This window comes from Eschrichtius robustus, chromosome 1 (genome assembly GCF_028021215.1).
Source record: "Eschrichtius robustus isolate mEscRob2 chromosome 1, mEscRob2.pri, whole genome shotgun sequence".
NCBI classification, from domain to species: domain Eukaryota; kingdom Metazoa; phylum Chordata; class Mammalia; order Artiodactyla; family Eschrichtiidae; genus Eschrichtius; species Eschrichtius robustus.
Genome location: NC_090824.1, coordinates 117,541,693 through 117,552,979, shown reverse-complemented (window position 1 = coordinate 117,552,979; position 11,287 = coordinate 117,541,693). Strand labels below are relative to the sequence as shown.

Genomic DNA, 11,287 nt, shown 5'->3' with positions numbered 1-11,287 from the left:
GGGGGCGGGGAAGCGGGCCGGAGACCCTCAGCCGGGGCTTGACCCCCAGGTGCACTGTCCAGCGGGGCCCGCCCCCTCCCCCCGGGGCCGCGACCCGGCCGCCACTGGGCCCCCTCCCAGCGTCTCCCTCCGCGGCCGCGCCGACCTCGCGGTCCCCAGACCAGGGGCCAGATGTAGAAAGTAGTCCCGAGGCCGGCAGCGGCGGCGCTGTCCACTCCACCGCCCCCGCCCTCTCCAGCCGCCGCCTCACTCCGCCCCCGGGCCGGACGCTCGGGCCCCCCGCCTCCTGCGAGCGGGTGTCCGTGCGCCGGCCTCGTCGCGCCCGAGGAGACCAGCCGCCGGCCGCGCCGTGCCACGCCACGCCGGTGCCCAAGCGGGAGGCCCAGGCTGCGCGCGTCCAGCCGCCGCGCGGAGAGCGCCCGGAGGAGGGAGCCGGCAGGCGGACAGCGGCTGCGGGGCGGCCGGGGAGCATGCCCACCCAGCCCCGCTGAATGGCGCCTTCCCTGCGACCCCTCGCCCGGCCGCGGCCGCCAGGGATGCTGCTCGGCGCGCTCCTGCTCCTGCCGGTCCTCGGCCCCGTTCCAGGTGGGCGCACTTTCTTCTGCGTCGGTGGGGCGTGAGCGAGCGCGAGTGGGCAGGGGAAGGAGGCAACCGGGTGTGTGTGTGTTGTGGGGGGGCGGCGGCGGGTCCTTTGCGGGGGCGCTAACCCCCGGTCTCTGCCCTCTCCCTGCAGCCAGTCGGAAGCTGCCGCTGGAGCGCGAGGTGCCGGCGGGCTCTGTGGGGGCGCGGGCGGCGGTGGGCGCCTCTCGCAGCGCCCGCCCCTCCCCGCTGCGCTCCCCAGGCCGCGCGCTGCGGGCCGGCGCCCGCCGTCTACTCTCGCCCCTTTCTCCTCGCGCCATTGTCCGCGCTCCGGCCGCGTACTCGCCTTCGGGGCCAGCCTGGGCTCCGCGCCGCCCGCCCTCCAGCCGGGGCCGCCGCGGCCGCACGTGGCTTTATTTATATTGTTTCCTTAGTGGCAGCCTCACGGCGCAGGGGGCGCCGCGTTTCCGCGCGGCTTCCCCTGTTTGCAGTGGGGGCTTCCCCACGTTTTAGGGCGGGGGAGAGAATAGGTGAACTCAGCGCCCAGGTCAGACCCCTAAGTGCCCCCACTTTCCGGGATCCGGATCGAACGAGGAGGAGACGGGAGGGGTGGAATTGGAAAGAGAAGAGGAGTGGAAGTTTTGTGGCCCATTTGTGCCCCGGAGGGGAGGGAGAAGGGTCCCGAAGCTGAGAAGGAAGGTATCTAAGTAGGGTTTATTTCTAACAGCTAGGGATTTTGGGGCAGGGCCTGAGATGTGTGCGAATCTTAAGATCCCTCCAAACTCCAGGTTAGCCTTGCGCAAACTTGGATGAACTAATTTTTCTCTTTTGACGTGTTGTTTTATTCTTAAAGAGTTAAAAATTGTAAAGTGGATGCGGGGGGCGCGGGGAGAAGAGGTGTTAAGAAGAATGGGTTGTTTTATTTATTTACAGGTTACAAACTCCTGACTTTCGTGGGTTTTTTGTTTTGTTTGTTTGTTTCCTGGAGGAGTTAGTTTTCTATTAGCAAGAGAAAAGGATCAAAGTCAGATGTGACTCGGAAACACAATGGGCGCCTTCCGGAGTGGTCCTCGCTGCGCGGGGCTATTAGGGTCGCTCGTGTCGCCCTGGGCATCCATTAGGAGAAGTCGGCAGCCAGGGCGTGGGAGCGTGACTAGTGTGTGAGGTTTGGAGGACCTGCCTTGATGAGAAACAGAGATCAGTCCCGGGGATTGGTACTCATGAATTCAAGACAATCAGAAGGAAGATGAAATGCCCTCCGCCCCTAAACCCCTAATACTCTACTCGGCCTCAATCACTATGCAAGACTTAAGCTGACCTTTGCGCTAAATGCAGGAGGTGACAGGGTATTAGTTGGTCATCGGATGCTTTATCCTGACGGGGACCGGGGACGATGTGTATGCCTAGCATAAAGCCTTTACTCTGCTCTGATAAAAATGTGTATTGGTTGATTAAGCAATCTCCTATCCCTGTTAGACAGTAAGGACCAATTAGTCACGCATTTTTTTCCAACAGTTGGTAGTTCTAAAAAAAAAAAAGAAATAGAAGTTTCCTAATCCGATCACCCACTGAGTACAAGCAGTAAGAGTTAGCAACTTTTCAAAGTCAAATGTTTGTCTTTTAAATACCTACCATACTCTGCAGAAATTAAGTAAATGGGTCTCTTTCAAGGAGTAGAGACAGAATCCTTGCTATGGAAGGGCAGATATAAAAGTGCAAACTTGTCATCTGTCACAAAAGATAAACGCACTTCCCAAAGGAGTAGGTACCAAGGGTTTCAAAAACTCTTCAAGGGACAAGGAAATAAACTTGCTTGTTCAGAGAGTCGGAGTTTTGCTAATGATTTCTTGTAAAATTAGACTTTTACGACTTACCCTGTTCAAGATCTTTTTGACAAGCTCGTAAAAGTAAGCAAACAGCTTGTGCTCAAGAGTTTTCCTGATGATTTTGAAACTCTAGCAAGGCACTTGAGGACAGAATTCTTAAAAGGGGTAAAAGTTATTGAAATCTTCCCTATGCTTTTTAGTATAAGATGTTGTAAAAAGATTTCTCTGATTTGTTGAGAAGGTTAGCTGAAACTTAGATTGGCTTATTAAGGTGTAAGTTAATTAATATGGTTTGTTAAACTTTGTCTCATTACACTCTGAATATGTGTTTTACAATTGTGTGTTAAGAAATGATTTTACACTTATAATTCTGGGTATGCCTTTCCCCCCTTTTCCTTGTAGGAGTATGGTGCTTTAGCGAACTGTTTTTTATCAAAGAGCCACAGGATATAACTGTCACAAGAAAGGACCCAGTCGTTTTAGATTGCCAGGCTCATGGAGAAGTTCCTATTAAGGTCACTTGGTTGAAAAATGGAGCAAAAGTGTCTGAAAATAAGCGGATCCAGGTTCTGTCCAATGGCTCTTTATACATCAGTGAGGTGGAAGGCAAGCGAGGAGAGCAGTCTGATGAAGGATTTTATCAGTGCTTGGCCATGAACAAACATGGAGCCATTCTTAGTCAAAAAGCTCATCTTACCTTATCAAGTAAGTGCTTAAGTTCTTGATTGTTTGACGTTTTTCACTGCTACATTTTGATGATTTCTTGATTCATTAGCATGCTAACCTGAAATATCACACAAACATTAAGAATTTTCCTGGAGATAGTAGTTGATGCTAACTAAGGCATGCAGAAAAATCTGAGGAAAAAAAAAATATACATTCGAGTGAGTGATTTAGAACAAAAGTCACATTAGGTTTAGAACACCAAAACCTGTAGAGGTGGCTTTGTATAAATTTAAGTGTTTCAAACTGTGAAAAAAGTTGGATGAAAAGTTTGGCCAACACAACAAAAGTTGTTCTAAAATCTCATTTTTGTAAATTAATAATTAAATTTTGAAAATCACAAGCAACTTTTTCTGCTTTGTAGATGACCCTTAAGTGCTAAATCTTTCATATAGCCCAAGCTTCCATTTCTCTGACTGCTTTAAGATCACCCATGTTGCTTTTTAATTGAAAGAGAGGGCATTGGTCAGTAACTCTCAAGCCTTTGAAGTATTCCTAGGCTTTTCCTGCTGGGAGAGAAAGAGATTAAGGCCATTTCCATATTATGCCTAATGGACTTAAACCAGATCTGCCCACTTTTTTCCAGTTGTCATAAAGTTTGCTGTCTAATGATTTCCTTTGTATTAACAACCCAGTCAGATCAACCATTTGTCCAAGTGACCCACTGCTTGGTGGTTGCCCTGGTAACTGTTGAGTGTAAACATGGGCCTAGGATAGTTAGAGAACTCCTTGTTTTCACTGAGGCTTTCCACCTCTTCAGGTGATCAAATACCCAGCACTCAAGGTTACAAAAGACAATGTAAATCTTAAGACAAAACAAAACACAGCACAACTGTATCTTAAAAATAGTTTTACAGGCATCCTAGCTACAAGCTTTTGTTAATCCTCAAAAGACAGATTTTGCACTATACCTCCAAATTGATCATTTACAAGATGAACAACAGGAGGAGGGAGCTCTTGAGATAAAGTCATAATCTTTAAGAAATAGTTTCTTCAGGGTCTCCACAGTTGAAATTCAGCTATTGGTGGGGGTTTCCTAGGTGACTTTATTGTAACAGTCCATGGCCATATTCATGCCATCCTCATTTTAGTGATATATTTTATTTGTACAATAATAATTAATAGTGGAAAATAAATTGCAAGCAAAGATATTTTTGTATTGAAAAATGTCAGAAAAGTAGAGATTTCCAATTCTAGTCCCCCTCCCTCAGAATAGTATAAACCTGAGAGAATGTCTGATAAACTTTTTTTTTTTTTTGCTGTGATCATTGGCCAATAATCATCTTTTTGTGTTGTTATTGTTGAGTAGTGGTTTTTCAGTACAGTATTGTTTTCAGGATAGTGTGCTTTTTATGCTTATGTCCTGTTCATTTAATTTTTGTCTAATGTAAAATTGTTCTATAGAGTTGTAATTTTTCTACCTTTTTGGGTTTGTGGAATATTGTGTTTTCATATCCAGGAACTGTAACTTGTATTACCGTGCCAGAGAGGAGAGGGGCAGGATGGAAAGGTGGAGGGGGCAGATGGGCTTTGAAAGATGAAGCATTTGTCATGACCACACGGTATTTCCAGGACCTCCTTAGAAGCCTGACAATTCTAAGGCACTCAGAGATACTTTGAAAACACACAGAGCTTTCAGTTTTCATAAATAAAGTCTGAACAGTATTAACATAGTAACAGTGAAACAATGTTAGTATTGGCTTTTTGAGTAGCTTCAGATTTTGTATCTTTATAAAAATTATTAATGACAAATATTTTATTAGATGTGAATCATTTTGAAGGCTTTTGTGGTGAAGTATTCATATTTTAAGTATCAAAAACTTTCCAGTTAAACTATGTAGAACATTGCTTTGCTGTTAAATATCAACTGTAGTATGTTAGTTATAGGAACCACACTTTTCATATGCACACATTTAACTTGGAGGTGGTGCTTTGCTAGGAAATTGCATTCAGTATTATAGATTTAAAATAAATGCATAGTGGGTTTAGATTTTTCTTTAGAAATGAAATTTCTTAGAGATTTGAAATTCACAAAGTTAGTTCTGATATCTGAGAAGCAATGTCCAATGACACTGTAGGCTCAGATGACTTTATCCTCTGTTCAGGGTAAGACGTTATACGTATTAAACGGGAAGAGAATAGGCATTAAGTGGACATTCTGTTTTTGTGGGTTTTTTTTAAAAGGTTAGTTCTCTCCTAGTTAGTGATAGCAGCAGGGTGCAAGTGTGTTCTTTTTATTTTCTGCTCGAGGATTTTGTCAGCAAGCATATCTTTTAGTTCTGAAGTGTAATAAGTAGGACAGCACCTGGAAATCTAAAACTTTAATCTGTGCAAGTTTTAGATTTTTAACACAGGCAATCAAGTCTTGGTTTCTAAACTGAGGAACTAGAAGCTGAAAGTTGCACTCTAGGCAAGAATTCCATTATTCATGTGTAAATTAGGAATTCACAGGGTTAAAAGGTTAGAAACTGGCCAGGATGAGGTTTTACCCTTGTGATAAAGAGCAGATGACCCTCATTCATTGGCCAAAGCTTTCATGTAGCTCTTCTGCAAAGTTAGTTATTGCCATGAATTGTTCTTGAGGAATGCAGAAATTCAAATGTGAACAGGCCTTTCCTTAAGTGTCCCTGTGGAGCCTTATCTCCCAGGCACATCAGAGCTGGCTGTGGGCACAAGGTTCCTCCCCAAAGGCCTGGAGGCTTTGCTTTCCTGTTGTTCATCCAAGCACAAAAGGATTTGTCTAACTTAGTTTTTCTAAGGCATCCCATTTTTAAAGGGAAGTATAGGGTTAAAGTAATATTCAGGTTTTTAAAAAAGTTAATCCTTTTTACTGATAGCCATTTTAGCCATTTTACATTTTCATGTAATGGAATAGAAAGGGGAGTAATGTGGGAGGCTCTTTTTCTGGTTGTATACAATAGTAAGAACAGAATATTAAACCATTTCCCATAAATTTCAGTATTTTTAACAAAATCAAATTTTCACTTTCATAGGGGCTAAGTCTTCACTACATAAATAATCTAATTTAAATATTTTAGGAGTGAGAAGTAATCTATGACATCTTGACATTTCTTGCATTCTAAATGTTGAAGTAAGATAAATTTCATAGGAAAGCATTAGTGTGGTAAAACGGTCTCATATTTCAACAAGTTTAAATTAAGATGAGACATTTGAGAGAAGTAAAGGAGGCGGGTTGTGTTCTGTGATGTGTAAAAGACTGGCCGTAAGCTAGTGATTGAACAGGAAGCTGGTTGTTTATTTCCTTTCCATAAAAGGTGGAAATTGAAGTCTTAGGATAGAGGGAAAGAGAACATAAAGCTGGCTTATATTTGTTGGGTTTTTCAGGACTGTTTGCTTGGGTGCAAAATAATTTTTTAAATGAGCATTTGTAGCTGGAAGACCATAGGAATTATTATAACTTTATGATGGGTTTTTTTCTCCAAAATTTTGAGATTAGTTTTAGCATCCATAAAATTGTTTTTGGGGGGGGGGGTGTCTATTTCTGTAATTTTATGTAGCAGTAGTCTCCTGTGAAAGGATGATGTAGGTTGTTTTCCATGAATAAAGTGTTTATTACTTCAGTTTAAGTTGAGATGAAACTTGAGGTTTTTTGATGAGATTAATGAAAAACTGTTCTGTGAGTGTGGTTCCGAGCTTAAAGAGTAGTACATAAATTATAGCTCAAAGCTGATCTTGAAATGTGAAGTTAAAATATATTGAAAACATTTAGAGTCATGTTCGAAAGAAAAGAGGGTGGGTGGTATATTGAAAAAAGAGAAAGGTAAGAGCTATGAGACTATTAGCCTAGATTTTGAATTTTATTAATGATCCTGGACCCAGGATGGGCAAGAGTTTGCTTCATTGTCACTTTTTATTGAGATTTGTAGATGCTGTAAAGGACATTGTCTCTTACCTGTGTGCATGTTCACTTCAAATTAAGCTGTTAACAGTTACTTGCCCTAACTTAAGAGTGCTAACACAAAAGTAAAAGTTGTTTGATTTTGGAAAAATAAGACAGACTGAGATATTTAGAGAGACCAATCTGCCAACATTGTAGATAACGTTCAGGTGGTGCTTTCTGGGTCTAAGAAAAATCATCTATCTTTAAAGAGAAGGGGGTATGGTTCAAAAGTACATCTTTAAATTAAAAATTTACTAGCTTAAAATTGCATAAGTTAAATCAGGGAGGTAAAAGCACATGTAGTTCTACAGGCTTATTTACAATGATACTTGGTTCTTAAAGTCTGTCTACCTGAAAGGTTTATCAGGTACCTGGTGATCACTGGGTAATGGAACCAGTTTTTCCCACTTTGCACTTGATTAGTGAGGATCATTTCTCATCTGCAGAAACCTGTAACGCTATCTCACTGTTTTTGAAAGTTGTTGGATTTTTTATTTTTCAATGAAGCAGCGTCCACTGAGGGGTGGAATTATAATTTGCTTTAAGATGTATAAATGTGTTTGTTTATTTTATTTTTGTCCAGCTTCTTAATGGAATTTTGAAAGGGCATTTGGTATGGCCCTCTTGTGTCAACCAGCTCTGATTATTCTAAAGAAAGGCCCTAACTCTCAGCACTTGTTTGCCTAGGCATTTGTTGTCATTGCTCCTGAATTTAACAGCTGGGCCTGTTGATGAGGTCCAGAGCAGTTTAAAAGAATAGCAGAAAACAAATCTCTTAAGCAGGGTGTTAGGTTGAAGGAGTATTTCAGTTAATAAGTACATGCATTTGAGGTTACTTTTTTGAAAACCCTAATATTCTTGACTACAATTTTGAGAGATGATTTTTATTTCTCCTAGGCAGAGGTGCTCAGTTAGGGTTGATTACTTTCAGCTTTTAAACTGGCAATTACTATTAATATGAAAATAATAATGTTAAGTCAGGCATTTTGCTGAGGATTATAGTTGAACTTTAAAAACAGCACTGATTATTGATCTGTTTTAAGAGAAATTCTAAAAGTTGTACCCCAAGTAAAGATTTTGTTGTCAGTCAGGGCTATTTTATTTTTTAATTTATTTTAAAAAATATTAATTTATTTCTTTGGTCGTGCCAGGTCTTAGTTGCAGCACGTGGGATCTCTTAGTCGCGGCATCTGGGATCTTAGTTCCCTGACCAGGGATTGAACCCCGGCTCCCTGCCTTGGGAGCACAGAGTCTTAATCACCGGACCACCGGGGAAGTCCCAGTCAGGGCTGTTTTAGTACTTCTGAGAGTTTATAGTGTTCAGACTCTTTATTAAAACATTTTTAAAACTCTCATTTGGTAAAAATCTTGGTAAATGAGAGGAAGAAGAAGATATGGTTGTAGTCATTGAAGCAGTATTGGAAGTTGTCCTAACATGGTAATCTGCACAGAGCAAGTTCACAGTCAACAGTTGACAATAATGATGTACAAAGAAGGTGAGAATGTTCCAAATTACCTTCAGTGGCTATAATTCTGAAGCCAAGTGAACTGCTTTAGGGATATGTATTGCAGAGGATAAAGGTGTCATCCTCACAAAGGTCTCTGACACTAATCTGACAAATACTTTCCTGACTTTTACGTTCCTTGGTTTTTTTTCTTTTTCTTTTTTTAACCTCTGGTTCTCAGAAACTGCTTTTGATGAGCTTTAAAAGCCAAATTCTTGTAGACTTGAGCAGAAGGCATGAATTTAAAATGTTTGGGATTTTCTTTTTAAGTTTCTGGAGGGTCTGCCTTTTTCTTGTGTTCGTATATGTATATTTTACAGCTTTAGCATTTGTAGTGGCTAGATTAATCAAGTAACTATTGGAGAATGCAATCATTGTTCAGGGTCCTGGTTTCAAACGTGTATCCTCATTGGATTTGTTGTTAGGACTGATGGAAAGGGAATTTTCTTTAACAGTCTTACTTTATGAAACTATAGTAAATCCCTGTTTAGGACAGTGTGACAGTTTTTTTTTAAATGATATTGCTTCATACAGACGACTTTCTCTAAATAAATCATATTCCTTTGGAATAATCCTCCAAAATGGCCTGTTTATTGTTTTGTAGTCTTCTTAGTACTACTCAGAATGGATCTTCCACGCCACCGACATTTACCGAACAAGTAAATAAAAAAATAAATTTCTTTTCTTTTTTTTTTTTTTGAGCTGTGGATTGCATTTCTCAGGGTTTCTCAGCCTTGGGGCAGTTGACATCTTGGACTAGGTGATTCTGCATTGCAGAGGCTGACTTTTGCAAGGTAGGATGTGTAGCAGCATCTCTGGCCTCTACACACCAGATGCCAATAGCACCCCTTCCTAGTTGTGGTGACCAAAGAATGTGTTTTGGGAGGCAAAATCGCCCCTGGTTGAGAACCACTGATGTTTCTGAGAGTAGTGCAAAACTTCTTTCCAAGTGTCACTAGGCTATTAGTATTTCAACTGTTTCTGTCTTAACTTGATATTCAACTTTTTTTGTTTTTAGCAGTGTTAAATTTATTGATTGGAGACGACTTAACTATTTTTAGGTACTGTCAAGGAAGCTTGATAAAGAAATGTGTTTGGATTGTTGTTTGTCTAATGTGGAGTGAAGCCTTTCCATCCCTTTTCACACATAGTACATTGAAAACTGCTACTCTTGAGTTTACCCTTCTGTGGGGATGGTGGTGTGCTGAATTGGGCGATTGGGATTGACATGTATACACTGATGTGTATAAAATTGATGACTGATTAAAAAAAAAAAAAAAAAAAAAAGAGTTTACCCTTCTGTAGGTTCATTCATTTTGATTTCAGTATTTCAGATCTTTTTTGGGGGATATCTAGTCTAAGAGTAAATGCAAATCTCATTTAACTGTGTTTACGTAGCACCTTTCTTTTCTTGATGTGATGGACACCATAGTTGAAGAGATATGAGAAATCTCCATGTGTGGTTAATGTTAGAGAACATCTTTTGTGATGCTCTCTGCATGGTGAGAAGTAAAACTGTATGAGATTAACAGCCCAGAGAATAACATTTGCCGTGTGGTAGGTTTTCCATTGGGTGAATGGTTAACGGAAATCTTTTCAGCTAATTCAGTGGTACCATAGACTTATTTTGGGCAGAAGCAATTTCACTTCTGCACATAATGATGTAAAGATGGTAGCATCTTGTGGGGGCATCCAGGGGCGACAGAAGGGAAAAGAATTAGACACTAAAGTATATTAACTAGTACATAGAAAGTCACAGGCAAATGGAGTGGTTATTATTGAAATATTTGTTTTAGATTACTTAGTAGTCGTGGGCAGGGACTTCACAGTTTTTATCTTTCCCAGGATATCACTCTATGTGCGTGCTTCCGTTTTGATTAAGCTGTTTATGCTAGTAAAAGTTACGATTGTTGCTACATGCGGTCAGTCACCCGTAGAGGCCACTAGCCACTGGTGGCTCAAGTGGGCAAGTTGAGATAGATGAAGGAGGAAGCAGAATATTTTAATGAGTGATTCTAGTGCTGAGCAAGTCTGGCTAAACGTTTTTGGCACCATGTGTTCTATGTCAAAAACGTACTTGGAGTAGAACAAATCATCAGTTAGTTCAAAATAGAAGAGAAGAATGCACATTTTCATTATATTTGAGGGAAATAGTGTTTGAGTCAAAACAGAATTTTAATATTCTTGAGTGCTTGTTTTCCTGTCCTTGTAGTCATTTCGTAAAGAAATTATGAAGTTGACAATTTCCAATAGCTGGTAAATACCCTTCATGCTGCTAAATTTTTACTGAGTTGCTGGGAGGGGTGAGGTGGGGAAGCAGAAAGAATGACAAAAAGGCAGAAGAGCCAAGCATTAATGCCTTCTCCATTGTTGGTGACTTATACGACTTTAGACAAATCACTTAATCATTCTGATCCTTGTCAGATCCTTGTCTTATCTGTAAAAATAGGTGCCTGGGGGGAAAAAAGGAGGGATGGATATTGAGCAACACAGTGCCCTTAGTTTTTTAATTCTGTTATTGTAATTCTAAGTAAGTGGCCAATAAGTTATATTTTTTGTAAGGCTGAGTCCAATCACATTGCAAGAGAACCATTTAAGTCATTGAGAAAAATTTTTAAAAAGCTAGTCAGTTATTTAACTTGGTACTTTTAAGGATTCATACTCTTGCAGTGGACCTTAGGAAGATCTGCTTTTGGAGATGGGGAGGCCTTAAACCAATACTGATAATTTGAATTAGTACTATTTTTAAGAGC

General features: G+C 41.1%; 1 protein-coding gene across 2 annotated transcripts in view; it reads left to right on the top strand.

Moving 5' to 3' along the window:
* Positions 1 to 338: 338 nt before the first annotated feature.
* PRTG (protogenin) overlaps positions 339 to 11,287 on the top strand; it is a 125,031-nt gene continuing 114,082 nt past the window's right edge. For both annotated transcript variants that reach the window (XM_068551962.1, XM_068551953.1), the window contains exons 1-2: positions 339 to 585; positions 2,808 to 3,110. In XM_068551962.1, coding sequence (XP_068408063.1) covers positions 492 to 585; positions 2,808 to 3,110 — 397 coding nt within the window. In that variant the 5' untranslated portion in view covers positions 339 to 491. The remainder of the gene's footprint in view (positions 586 to 2,807; positions 3,111 to 11,287) is intronic.